The sequence below is a fragment of the Chamaea fasciata genome, unplaced genomic scaffold, assembly GCF_029207755.1.
Source record: "Chamaea fasciata isolate MVZ Bird 193981 ecotype frontalis unplaced genomic scaffold, bChaFas1.0.hap1 SCAF_105, whole genome shotgun sequence".
Lineage (NCBI taxonomy): Eukaryota > Metazoa > Chordata > Aves > Passeriformes > Sylviidae > Chamaea > Chamaea fasciata.
In genome coordinates this window covers 126,457-140,428 of record NW_027094190.1, presented here as the reverse complement: position 1 = coordinate 140,428, position 13,972 = coordinate 126,457, and the positions used below count along the sequence as shown (strand labels likewise).

Genomic DNA, 13,972 nt, shown 5'->3' with positions numbered 1-13,972 from the left:
GCATGTTGCTGTTTGTGAGGTGACCATCCTCATCCTGCAATGAGACAATGTTATTTCTACCCTTTGTTTTGCCATTATATATTTGAAAGAACTTCTTTTGTTCCCCACAATTCTAGCAGCTTCAATTCCAATTGAGCTTTGGCCACACAAATTTTCTCCCTACAGTGTTGAGCAGCATCTCTGTATTCTTCCTGTGTTACCTGACCTTTATTCGACTGGGCACACAGCTTCCTTTTTTCCTTATATCCAAGGGGAAGTCCCTGTTCAGCCATGCCAGCCTTCTACCTTGCCTACTTGATTTACAGCATTTAGAAATTGCTGCTCCTGTGCCCTTAAAAGATGATGCAGTGATGGACCCCAGCACCTGCAGAAACATTTTCCTAGGGTACTCATTTGTTCCCTGAACAGCCATAGGTATGCTCTCATGGCCAAAGTTGAAGTTTTGCTGGCACTTTTGCTCCTGTCAACAGAGATTTTAAACTTGATTGCTCTGTGGTCTCTGTGGCTAAGATGGCCACCAGTCTCCATTATGCTCACAAGATCCTCTGTGTTGACAAGCAGCAGATCCAGGAGAGCATCTTTCCTTGGAAGTGTCCCTTAGTTCCTCAAAGAATAACTCTTCACTATCCTGGGCCTGACTGGATGGTCAATAGTGGACTCCCATGGTGACATCTGCATTATTTGTTTGCCCCTTGATTCTCACCCAGACACTCTCAGCTGTGCTGTTGTCACCTGTGGGGTCCAGACATTTCAGGTCTTCCATTACATCCAATGCCACCCTGCATCTCTCCTGCCCTGCTTACGCTTCTGAAAGAGCATTAAACCATCCAACAGGGCACTCCTATCACAGTCGTCTCATCCCACCAGGTTTCACTTATGCCAGTGATGTCGAATCTCTGGCAGTGGGCCAGAGCCTCCAGCTCCTCTTGTTAGTTACTCATGCTGCATGCATTGGTGTAGAAACATTTCAGGTGTGGTACATTGTAGCAGGATTGAGGGATGCTATTAGTGCTCATTTTCTCAAGTTTTGGCACTTCATCACTGGTGAGCCTGGCTTTGTCCCTTTCCCTCTTAAAGGTGAATCCTATCAGGTATCAGTAGACCAGGTGTTGAATAGATCATCCCATGGTCAAATAACCTATTTTTTTCCAATTGCATCGACCTTGGACCCACATATTGACGTGATGGATCTTGCTATTCCTGTCAGTATTATTCCTTGTTACCAGAAGGATCGAGGAAATCACTACCTGTGCTCCTGATCCTGCCACCAATTGTCCCAAAGCTTTGAAATCTCTTTTGATTGCCCTCAGACTTCTCTTTATTATTTTGTCACTGCCAGCCTGAAAAACCAATAGCAGATAGTAATCAGAGGGCCTTACTAGACTGGAGAGTTTTCCGGTCATGTCCCTTACCCAAGCCCTTGGAAGACTGCAGACTTCACTCTGAGTTGGGTCCCGTCTTCAAATCGGTTCCTCTGTTCTCCTTAGAAGGAAGTCTCCTATTAAACTGCCCTTCTTTTCCTCTTAACAGAGGGGATTTTGATGAGGGATGCAGGTGGTTTTGCTTTAGGAGGCTTCTCTGTCCCAGAAGCACCTTCACCCACCTCATCAGTTGTCTGGCCGCCTAGTTCCAGGGCTTCTTACTTGTTGTAGAAGGTACCTGTCCTACTTGTCAGGTTCTCAGGAGGACCCTCTCTCCTGGTACCTGCAATGACTCTCTTCCAGCCTTCATCTTCAACAGGCCTTCCTTAACCTTGCAGGGTTCTGAGTCTCCATGGCAACAAAGGTTCAAGTCTGAGAATCTGGAGACTGGAGCGTCTCTGAAAGTAACTGGTCAAAGTTGGGATTCTTGTGTTTAGTGTCTGTTTAGGATTTGGGTGTTTTTTACTCCTTTTTTTTCTACGCTGTGCGGATCTTCAGGGCCATGCTGAGGATCCCCTCTGAGCAGGGACAGCACAAAGCCATGTACTTCCCTCACCTGTCTGGTCTCCCTGTTATCAGTACTTCCATGTTTGTTTACCTGAAGCCCCTTTTCACCTCCTCCCCATTGTTACATCTGGTGGTGTCAATTCTGTACTCGGTGGTGCCTCCAGCACTGAACTCCCTCATCTACAGCCTGAGAAACCAGGGGATCAAGGATGCCCTGAAGAAACTTAGGACTGGATGCATTTGAGCAGCCGTAGCCTACTGTTGTCCTCTGTCAGTGACTCCCAGTGCATGTCATGACAGATCAAGTCTGTCTTTCCTTATTTACATATTTTTTCTTCTCCACTTCTGATGTTGTTGTCTTTAAGAAGAAATGTCATTACTCATCTTCTCCTCCTTCAGCATCCACCAAGCTTGTGTGACCCAGAGACTTTGTGTAAATAGGGAGACTCACGTTGTATTTAAATGAAATAAATTAACCTGCAGGGTTTTTTTGTTTTTTTTTTTTTTTTTTTGGTCTTGGGATTCATCCTCAGCAGAGCAGGAATGAACAGGAAATGGGAACAACTTTCTGGCTGCACCAGTCTTGGAATGGGCCCTGTGCCTGGAACAGGAGGAGCTCTTTAGGACCATGAGGGCTGGGGCTGTTGTGCTTGCCTGAGGAGATGGGATGGCAGGAGAAGCTGCAGACCTCTCAGGATCTTCTGGAGAGGATGGCAGGGCACACAGGGAGCCTCCTTTTCCCTTGGCCAAGCACCTTCCCCATGCCTGGGGCTGAGCCCTCTCTGAGCTGCAGCTGCTGCTGTGCCCTTGCGAGGGGCTGAGGCCGTGGGGCCCCTGCCCAGAGGCGCCTGCCCTGAGCAGAGCTGTGGGGCCAGAGGTGGCTGGGCTGTGCTGGGGAGAGACCCCTGGTGCTGCAGAGAGCTCAGGGCAGCTGGCAGAGCTTGCAGGGAGCTGGGCTGGGCTGGGAGAGCCTGACCCAGAAACCATCAGTGTCCATCTCAGCCTGTGTGAGCGTGCAGGAGCGGGACTCAGCCCAAGGGTTTGTGGTGCAGAGCCAAGGTTTGTGGAAGGGATCAAAGATCTGAAAGTTCCAGAGAGAGTAGGCTGCTCTGTGCCCTTGATAGCATGACCAGAGCAGGGAGGGGGCTCAGGACATTTGTCACCAATGCCAGCCTCTGTCCCCAGGCATTGCCAGCCCCGGCTGCTCAGCCCAGGTTTGCGGGGCAGTTTGGCTGTGGCCCAGCTCCATCCTCCCGTGGGGCTCAGGGCCTGTTCCTGGCCATGGCCAGCCCTGCCCGGCCTCTCTGCTGGCCCAGAGCCCGGCAGAGCCTGGGGCAGGGCTGTCTGTGCAGGCCCACAGGGGCCACGGGCTGTGCAGGAGCTGGCAGAGGCTGCCCAGCAGGGAGGCCATGGGGCACAGAGCCCCAAGGCTGCTGTGGGCACCACGTCAGAGGAGCTGTTCCCACCTGCAATGCTCCTGTCCTGCCCTGGGCCTGCACAGGGGCTGTGGGGACATGTGAAGCGATCAGGGCTAGGATGTCACAGCACAGGTTACAAACAGGAGCCATGAAGACACTGACAGGAGGTAACAGCAAGGCCAGCAACAGACAAGGAATATTGGTTCATTTTTTGTGCTATGCAGGGCTGCTTCAGAACAGGGAAGGGGATTTAATACTGGCAGACACTAATATTGATGTTGAGGGATGCAATGGCTTCTTTGTCTGAGTCTTTACTGGAAAGATCTCTCACGTCTCTGCATTCAGTGAAGGGCTACAAGGAGGAAGAAAGCATGTATTGGCAGGCACCTCACTGAAGGGAGGAAGAGGTTAAAAGCAGAAGATTTGGCAAGGAAAAAAAAAATAAGAAAAAGTAGTATTTTCTCTCAAGGATCACCTTGCAGCTGAAACATGCTAATATTCGGTGGGGGAAATTTCAAATACTGTGGTTGCTTTGGGTTGTTTTCTGCCTGCTTTGAGAAATGGAATTTCTGCAGAAGATAACAGGATGTTGAAAAAAAAGTCCTAAAAAGAGTTTTTCACAAGCCTATGTCTCCTGATGAGAAGGAAGAGAGATAGGAAGCTTGGAGATTGCAAAAGCACATCATTGTGAAGGAATGTGCCTGTGATAGGCCCTGTGGTATGTTATGGCAGGGGAACAGCCTTGGCATGCATGCTTTTTCCCCCTGTTAAGATGGAATAAGCTTATGTGTCCCCATTTTGCTAGTGTGGTGATAGAATAAATCTGCTCTTTACACTTCAGCTGTGGATTTTGGCTGTCTTGGTTACCTGTGTCTTTTCAGTTCACACACTCCTGAAATCCCAGAAGGACAAATGCTGGTGTTGGTCCCTGCAGTGGCACCCACTGGAGTTGCCTGGCTGGGAGTATCCCTGTGGGAAAGGTCTTGGTGGACAGGGAGCTGAGCAGGAGGCAGCCATGTGCCCTGGCACCAAGGAAGGCCAGGAACACTGTGGGCTGTGTGACCAAGAGATTAATGATGTGGATTATCCAGGCTACTGTGCCTTGATTTTGGTTCCTCAACACGGGAAAGATGTGTGGAAGCCTGAGCAGGTTTAGTGAAGGGCCTCCGAGGTGGGGCTGGAGCACCTTGCCCGTGAGGAGGCCAAGGAAGCTGGACTTGGATTAGATCCAGCTGCTCTCACATTCCCTTCTGAGAAGTTTAGAAAGCCAGGGGGTTGTGGGTAGGTTTTGGGGGTGTTGGGGTCCTTTCTGTACCTATGTCTCAAAAGGAGCTTCTCTAATAAACTTTGTTTGAAACTCCCACTCTGCCCACAACAAGGGCAGCACTGCAGGGGGTCACTGGGGACCAGTGATGAGCACTGGGAGGAAGCACTGGGAGCACTGGGAACTCCGTCATGTCACCCAGTTGCCTCAGTCCAGCTTCCCACTTTGAGTGGGGGCTGTGTGGATCCCTGTGGTTTTAGGGTATGCCTGCAAGTGGCAATGGTTTGATTGACAAGCTGGCATTTATTGGGGAGAGGAAAATGGAGAGGGTGGTGCTGAGGGTGCTGGGGGGTAGATGCTGAGGATCTCCAGGTGTAGGGTCATGGGGTTGCTGGGGTTGTCCAAGTGTGGGATGCTCGGTGACAAGCGTGTTTGCCATGTAAGGGATGCTGGGAGTGCTGGATGTATTGGATATCCATATGCTGGTGGTTGTGTGTTGGAGGTGCCCAGATGCAGGATGCTGGGTGTTCTGGAGGTGCTGGGTGCACTGGGTGTCCAGGTACTGGGGTTGTGTGCTGGGGGTGACTATATGTGGGGTTCTGAGTGTGCTGGGTGCTGGAGATGCTGGGGGTGCTGAGCAGGTGCAGCTCCTGTGCTCAGATGGAGATGCTGTTCTCTGTCTCTAGTGGGTTCAGGTAGTTGTATCTCAACTCAGCCAGGTGGTTCCTCTCCTCAATCTGGTCCCGGATCTCCTCCAGTCGCCCTTGGAAGGCTCGGATGTGCCGCCGGGGTTCTGCCTCTGTGAACCACTCCTCTGGATACTGTCCCAGGAGCCTCTGGGAAGGGACAGGGACATGAAACTTCCAGCTTCAACCGCTTGGTGCCATTCAGGGGTTCTCTGGCACCCTGGTAGGTGTGGAGCAATGGTGGCTGTCCCCCAAGCTTGGTGACACCAAAGATTGTCACATCCACCCTTGTGGACACCTCTTGCAGTTTCCCAGCCCCACAGAGCTGTTGGCAGGGGCACATGGGGACTGTGGGGCCAGACTCACCCTGTCCTTGAGTTGGGAGCTGAGGAGAATCAGAGCCACCAGGATGTTGGCAGTGGTGGCCACCTCAGGGATGGTGTCGAGGAAGTGCTGGAGGAAGGCCCGGCCCTTCTCGCAGGGTGGTGGATGGCGCATGGAGGACGGGGCGTTAGGGACGAAGGCCCCCAAATCATACTGCAGGGGGATAGGTCACTTCAGAGGACATCCCCCCGAAACAGCCAGGAGACAGGTGGGGAGATTCTTTGGAACAGAGAGGGGGCAGATGGGAACATCTCAGCATGGCAAGGGAGATGGATGGGGACATCTCCTCCAGTATGAAGAGGATGGATGGGGACATCCTTCTGGCATGTAGAGAGGTGTGACATAGACATTGGTTCAGCATGGAGGCATCCTTCCTATGCACAAAGGAGTGGGAGGAGGACATGTCCCCAGCGTGGCTGGAGGACACCTGGGGATATACTTTGGGTCCCTGGCCCATGTCCCACCTGCCCATTGTTGACAGCTGCATGCTGCGCTGAGCAGGTGAACATCACCATGGTGAGGAACTTGATGAGCTCCGCCACTGTCTGCAGCGAGGAGGGAACACCTGGGTGGGGATGGGGACAGCCAAGAGCCTCAGGGACCTGCCTGTCCCCTGCCTCCCCTGAGGACATCCTGTGGCAGCCACAGGTGTGCTACCTGAGGAGGTTCTGCCCAGGAAGCCATTGGTGAAGATGTCCATCACCCAGGCCTGCAGCTCGGTGTCCCCGCTCACTGCTGCATCCCCACCGTAGTAGAATGTCACAATGCCGGTGACAAAGCTGCCATAGGAACGAGGTGACTGTGGGATCCTGGGGCACAGGACTGTGGGAACCAGGACCACCCTCCACCCCCCAAAACCAGTCTCACCTCTCAATGGCTTCCCAGAGGCTCATCCCATCATCTCGGTAGTGGTAGTTGGGGACATGGGACATGCCACGGTGGCGGATGTCATCGGGGAGGCACAGGGACGTGTAGGTCACCTGCTCCAGGCCTCGCTGCACCACCAGCAGCAGCCCCTCATAGGTGACCCCTGAGCCCTGGGAGGAGGGCCACCCATGGTTGGGGAGGGCAGGAGGTGCCAGACTTCAGTGTCCCCCAGTGCTCCCAGTATACCCCAGTACCCTGCACTGCTCCCAGGGTACAAGTCCTCCACATACATACCCGGTACTCCCATATACCCCAGTGCTCTCCAGTGCCCTCCGCCCCATGTTCTCTGGTGTCTCCCACGTCTCTCACCAGTGCCCCCTAGTGCCCCAAGTTCACTACAGTGCTCCCCTGCAATTCCAGTACACCCAGTGTTCCCAGTACACGCCAGTACTCCACATTGGTTCCAGTGGCACTCCAGTACCCCCAGTGTTTCCAATAGACCCCAAGGCTCCCAGGAGACCCTACTGTCCCCAGCAGAATCCAATACCTCCAGTGCCCTCAGCAGACCCCAGCACCTCCAAGACCCCAGTGTCCCAGTGGACTGCAGTAGACCCCCAGTGTCCCTAGTACACCCCCATGCATCCCAATACCCCAGAGCATTCAGTGCCCCTCAGTGCTCCCAACAGGCCGCAGTGCCCCAGCAGAGCCCAGTGCTCTCAGTCTCCAGGGCTTACCTTGTCAATGAGGCCACCTGGGTTGATGAGGACAGTGCGAGCCAATGTGTTGATGTGCAGTGTGAAGTGGAAGTGAGGCATAAGGAGCTGAGGGGGGAACAAACACCTGGCAGGTTACCAGGGACCCCTTCATGGAGCTGGGGGGCTATCAGGTGGAGCATAACTGCCCTCAGATCCGGGGGCGGGGAGCAGCAGGTGGCCTTGAAGGGGGACCTTACCTTGAAGAGGGGGTGACAGGTGGGCAGGTGGCGCAGGGTGGCGACAGCGAAGACCTCCCCAAACAGGTGGGTCCTCAGCAGGTGGGTGAGGAGCTGGTGGCTGTAGAAATCAGCGTTGCGCACCCAGGTCTTGGCCAACAGCCAGTCCCATTCATCATCACTTGGCAGGAAGATGGGGCTGCAGGGTCCTGGCGTTTGGCTGAGCTGTGGGACACCACCCAGTGGTCTAGGACCACTGCCACCCTCCTGATGGCAGCATTTGGGGTGGGACATCCCTACCTGAATAGCAATGGGGCGCAGGAGCCCATCGGTGCCCTGGTGAAGCAGGCAGAGTGGGGCCGCTACGTACTGCTGGCGACCATAAATGGTGTCGGTTGGGATGTCCTCCAGCACCTTGTAGTCCACAATGAAAATCCGACCTTCTTGCAGCTCCTTGCCCAGGTCAGTGCCACCTCCCAGTGAGCCAGCGACCATCTCTGGTGTCACTGGGAATTTGAGCGGCAGTGTGGTGCAGCGATGGATGATGATGGGGTTGTTGCCATTGAGGAACTGGGAGCCGAAGAAGTCATCTTCTTGCCAATGCTTGGCCACATACTCAGGGACTAAGGGGATGGTCAGACATCAGCACCCACTTACCCACCCTCCAGACACATCTTGTGAAGCCCTGAGTGATGCAGGGGGAAGGGCAGGGGACAACACACAAGGCACCCACCAATGTCCCGGCCCTGAGTCCGGGAGAAGATGGTGCGCATCTCATCCAGGCTGTTCCAGGAGGTGCGTCTCAATAGAAACCCTGAAAGAAAGTGGGAGGCCCCTCTACAGGGCAGAGGGGGGACCTCAGCATACTCCTTGCCTTCTCTGGCCCCTTTCCCTGCCATCACCCAGGTCCTCCATGGCCTCAGGGCACTGCTTACTGGAAGATGAGGAAACCAGTGAAGTTGTTGGCCCTGATGCAGGAAAACTGGATGTTGGAGTCCAGTTCAAAGATGGAGTCCACGTTGAGGCAACGGGGCCAGCCCTGGGCAAAGTTCTTCCACCTGAGCAGGGGGAAAAATGGGAGCAGACATCATCATCACTTCTGACTAGCCCACCTGGCCAAAGTAGGCCTTGTCCCCATGTCCCTGCTGTTACTGGTAAGCCTCCTGCCGTGCTGCCAGCTCCCGCCGACGATGTTCCTTGAGGATCTGCAGCTTGTCGTCCACTAGCTTCTTCCCTAGAAAGAAGGGAGGTGTCAAAAGTCGGACCTCTGGCCGTCAGAGGAGAATGGGAACAGGGTGGGTCCTACCTGAGCCCTCCCGCACCTCCACCGTGGTGACCCCTTCCAGCCACTGGTAGCAGGGGAAGCGATACAGAGTGCCATTGGGGGCTGTCACCCGGACGTCCTTGCAGAACCAGGCATCCTCCAGGAAGAGCCGCCACTTATGCAGGCGGATGAGGACAATGGGGCCCAAGTCCTGCCTGCAGTGCACAGAGAGGGTCCTCTCCTGGAGAAGAGGAAATGGCTTCTGGGGGGATGGGCAGATGCTCTGTGGTAGCACTGGGGACACCAGCAGAGAAGGGGCTCAAAGCATCTCCACTTGCTTCCATTGCGTCCAGGATTCTTATCCTCCACCATCCCCTCAAAGTTCTTTTCCTCCATCCTCCCAGAACACCATTCCTCCAATCCCCCAGGACCACTACCCACCATCCTCCCCAAATTCTTTTTTCTCCAGACCGTGGAACCCCTTTCCTCCATCTCTCTCAAATCCCTTCCCACCATCCTCTTGTATCTCCAATAGTCCATGCAGCCTCTCACAACCCTGGGGCAGCCTGTGTAACCCCTCAAGTCCCCAGGACAGCTCTACCACCCCTTGTGCCCCTATCCCCATCCCCACCTTCCCTGGCAGGAACAAGAAGGAGACGGTGGTCTGGCGGCTCTCGCCATAGCTGCCCACCAAGGTGATGGAGATGGAGTTGTTGGTCCCAGCTTCCACCATGTCACCGGTTGCTACTGTCACCTTGTAGACGGCCATGACAAGCTGCAGTGATGTCCTGGAGATGCCTTCAGAGAAGAGTGAGGGGCTGTGGGGTGCAAACCTGCTGTTTTGAGTGATTTGGGTGTCGCAACCCCCATGGCTGTTGTGTGAGCGGGTGTTGGGTCCTTCCTCCTCAGGGAGGTGTTATCAGATCACCGCTACTGGCCAGCATCCAGTACCTCTGATCTCAGCTGATGTGGCCATGGGGACATTACCCAAGCAGTGGCCCTGGGGGTGGCTGTGAGGACATTACCCAAGTGATGGCCCTGGGGGTGACTGTGAGGACATTACCCAAGCGATGGCCCTGGGGGTGACTGTGGGGATATTACCCAAGCGATGGCCCTGGGGGTGGCTTTGGGGACATTACCCAAGCAATGGCCCTGGGGGTGACTGTGGGGATATTACCCAAGCGATGGCCTTGGGGGTGGCTGTGGGGACATTACCCAAGCGATGGCCTTGGGGGTGGCTGTGGGGACATTACCCAAGCAATGGCCCTGGGGGTGGCTGTGGGGATATTACCCAAGCGATGGCCTTGGGGGTGGCTGTGGGGACATTACCCAAGCAATGGCCCTGGGGGTGACTGTGGGGATATTACCCAAGCGATGGCCTTGGGGGTGGCTGTGGGGACATTACCCAAGCAATGGCCCTGGGGGTGACTGTGGGGATATTACCCAAGCGATGGCCTTGGGGGTGGCTGTGGGGACATTACCCAAGTGATGGCCCTGGGGGTGGCTGTGGGGACATTACCCAAGTGATGGCCCTGGGGGTGGCTGTGAGGACATTACCCAAGTGATGGCCCTGGGGGTGGCTGTGAGGACATTACCCAAGTGATGGCCCTGGGGGTGGCTGTGGGGACATTACCCAAGTGATGGCCCTGGGGGTGGCTGTGGGGACATTACCCAAGTGATGGCCCTGGGGGTGGCTGTGGGGACATTACCTAAGGGATGGCCTGAGCCAAAGGAGGAGCATTCACAACTGACCAGGAGCTTCACATGTCCCTGCCCAAGGTCTCCTCTGTCACAAGCATCCCTATCTGCCATTGGCTGGCAGGAAACAGTGGCGCCAGTCATGGGCCTGGAGGCGTCTCTAGGGCCAGGGCCACAGCAGAGCAAGTGCCATCGATGGCTCTACCGCTGGGGCTGGGGGCAGTCCAGGGGTTCAGCGAGGGGTGAGTGGGACTCCCAGCACTAGGATACACCTCTGAACTGCCATTCCCGGGAACTGGAACCTCAGAACCGCCATTGTCCGAAAGCTGAACCCCACATTCCTGTGCACCGAGACTCCCCTGCACCCCACTCCCTGGCCCTGGCACAACCCTCCATCCTCTTTCCCGGCCACACTGCCTCTCCCAGCCCCCAGCCTCTCCCCTTCCCTTGAACATGGCACCTGCTGCCCATTCCTGCCTTTCCCAGTCCCCAAACCCATTCCTGCTTCTTCCAGTCCCCAAATTCTCCCTTTCTCAACACCGACGACGCCCTGAATCCTCCGCCCTGGAGGTCTCACCTCTCCCCACCCTTATCCCTGCCTTTCCTTACCCTGGGATCCCCCTGAACTGCAGTTCCCAGCACCAACAACCCTGAACCGCAGTTCAAGAGCACTGGGACTGCCTGATCCACCATTCCTGGCATAGAATGACCCTGAACCCCCTTTCCCAGCCACCCCGCCTCTCCAGCCTCCAGATCCTCCTTTTCATTTGTCCTGGGACACCCTGCATCCCCATTGCTGCCTTTCCCTTTTCCTTAACACTTGGTACCCCTTTAGCCCCCCTCCCCAGCTGTCCTGGCTCTTGCTAACCCATGACTCACCTGTGCTCAACACTGGGGACCCTTTGAACCTTCCGTCCTACCTCTCTTAATCCCTGTACACCCTATTTCTTTGACCTTAGGACAGCTCTGAATCCTCATTCCTGTGCACTGGGACCCACCCCCCTGCACCCCAACCCTGGTACTGACACCCCCGCACCAAATTCTCCACACTGAGACCCCCTGAACCCCCTCATATGGCACCGGGACCCCTTACCCTACACCCCTTGTCCTCCACTTATACCCCTGCACTCCCTTTCCTGGCCATTCCATCATCAGCAGTCCCCAACATTCACCTTTTCCTTGACTCTGGGACCTGGATCTTCATTCTCTCCTTTCCCAGCCTCCAGACCCCCTGTTCTTTCACACTGAGGGCCGCCAGGTCATCCATTTCCAGGTCTCCCCTCTGTGACTCCCTTTTCCTTGAAACTGGGGAGCAATGGACACCCTTTCCTGGGCAAGGAAGCCCCTGGAATCCCCTCTGCAAAATCTTGCACTCCTAGAAACCATCTTCCCCAGCAACGTGTACACCATGCATCCCCTTATCCTGCACCAATTCCCCTCTGCACCTTCTTTTCCAGCCATTCAACCTCTCCCCATCTCCAGCCTCCTCTTTTGGCTCCGGGACCGCCAGATCTCCTAAGTCCCCATGTTCCTCTGGTTCCCCACTCCCTGCCTTTCCTGGGGTGAGGCTGGGAATGTGGCATGTAGGAATTTGGGAGAGGAATTCAGAACTGTGGAGCACTAGAACAGTGTTTCTCCTCCCCCTCCTCACCATCCTGTGCTTCCCAGAGCCAGAATTTGGCTGGAATCTCAAGGTGGTGTTGGTCATCATGTCTGTCATCGCTGCCAGCATCATAATCATTGGATTTGCCATCCCGGTAACACCCTGAGTTGGGTCAGGAAGGCAGCACGGATATGCCTGGCAGCATTCTGAGGACACGCACTGATCCCACTTTATGTTTTCTATCCTTGTTCAAGCCACACGAATTTCCAGCCCAGCCCCACAAATTTCATTCCTGCCCCATGGATCCTCATCACAGCCACAGAGATCCCATCCCATTCCCACAGACCCCCCTGTCAGAGACTGAAATATTATAATTTATGACTTTAACATTTTCATTAATTTTGCCTATTATAGCAAAACACAGCTCTCTGCAAGATGTAGCTGAGAAGCTTTCCATTTAGATTCAGACTATGTGAGGCCAAACATGGTGGTATGTAGCGCTTAGAAGGAAAGTGCTCGGTCCAAGGTGCGTCTTGGCAGAAGCAATGCTTTGGAGTGCTTCACTGCTGGCAGTGTTCTTTGTGAGAAGTAGACAACGATTCGCCTCCAGGAGAATGAAAGTGCAACAGGTTACAAAAGATGAAGAACAAAGCCACGGAGCACTAGGCTGGTGTGCGCAGCATATTGGCTGCCAGAGGAGCATGGCTGCCACTTGCTTGCCTGCCAAATTCACATTAGCAGTCGTAAGGGGGAAGTTCAAAGACTTCTTGTGCTGCTACCTATTCCTCTTTCAGCCTCCTGTGGAAACAATTGTGCTTGGCTTTTGATGCAGAGATGCAGAGGATACAATGGTAGATGCAGCAGAGAAGGGAAGGACAGTGTGCACTGGGGAGTTTGATGTGGCTTACTTGCAGCAAGGGGAAGCTGCAGCCCAGCAATGGCTTTTTCTTCTGGAGCCTACATGATGGGAGCAGCTGCTGGATGTTTGCAACAGCACTGCAAGAATGACAAATATGATGGTCCATATATGTGTGAGAAGGAGGGGGACATAGCCGCAGTTTATTGTGTGCAATTGAAATGCTGCTAGGAGAAAGGTGCTGACACTTGTGTTACTAGATGATGCAGATGCTAAAAAGTTTATGGGACTTACCTCTGATACGTATGTGCAGTCAGTGTTATGTGGTATTTGGGCAAATAATGTTACTAAGGTTGCAGTGCAGGGGGGAAATGGGCCACTGAATAAACAAATCAATATGATTCCAACAGAAGCCATTTATTGTTTATGTTCCATGCCAGGCATAGGTTCTAGGTCAACTGTCCACATGGGCATGCATCTCTGGGTTGACTAGGCTGCTTCTTCATGAGACAGGCACACATCCTTCAGGACATCCAATTGGTCAAGCATCCATCCTCACTTTGTGCTTCCCCTATCTAGGGTTTACATTTTTTGCAGACAGTTTCTCAGGCTCTCTGCTCCCATCTTTGATCCCATTGTTTTTCTAGTAACCTTGACGAATTCCTGAGAGCTCTAACAACAAAACTGCAGGTGGTTTGGTAAGATTACTCACAAGCAGTTTGGCTGGTGCATCAGAATGGCCTGTTACACAGATACATTACTACATTGCAGTTGCTGGAGAAGGCTTTTCAGGTCAGTATACCACTGATGCTGCTTGGCCTTCTGTGGCCACAGAATGGACGACTTTAAGACAAGTTTGCAATCTGCTTAAAGCAGAAGGAATGAAAATTAGTGTCATGATGGGGCTTCCTGAGTTTTATATGGCCTAGCCCTTAACCCCAGGATATGGGACACTCTCCTAGAGAGCTGCCTAAAGGGAGGGAAAGCTTACCTTATCCCCTTAATCTTACCAGGGCAAGGGAACCTGATTGAACAGGTGATTGAAAAATTAAGTCAGTTAGGGGATTTACCAG

At 53.9% G+C, this 13,972-nt stretch overlaps 1 protein-coding gene across 1 annotated transcript; it reads right to left on the bottom strand.

Annotated features, from left to right (window-relative positions):
- Positions 1–4,912: 4,912 nt before the first annotated feature.
- Positions 4,913–9,535, bottom strand: LOC136304523 (hydroperoxide isomerase ALOXE3-like). The gene is made up of 13 exons (XM_066208043.1): positions 9,374–9,535; positions 8,785–8,983; positions 8,631–8,712; positions 8,414–8,536; positions 8,212–8,315; positions 7,779–8,101; positions 7,500–7,703; positions 7,282–7,368; positions 6,548–6,717; positions 6,338–6,459; positions 6,145–6,245; positions 5,663–5,833; positions 4,913–5,446 (listed from the first exon to the last, which is right to left on the bottom strand). Exons 1-13 carry the CDS (start codon positions 9,509–9,511, stop codon positions 5,267–5,269), a joined length of 2,004 nt encoding a protein of 667 aa, XP_066064140.1. The 5' UTR covers positions 9,512–9,535; the 3' UTR covers positions 4,913–5,266.
- Positions 9,536–13,972: the final 4,437 nt, after the last annotated feature.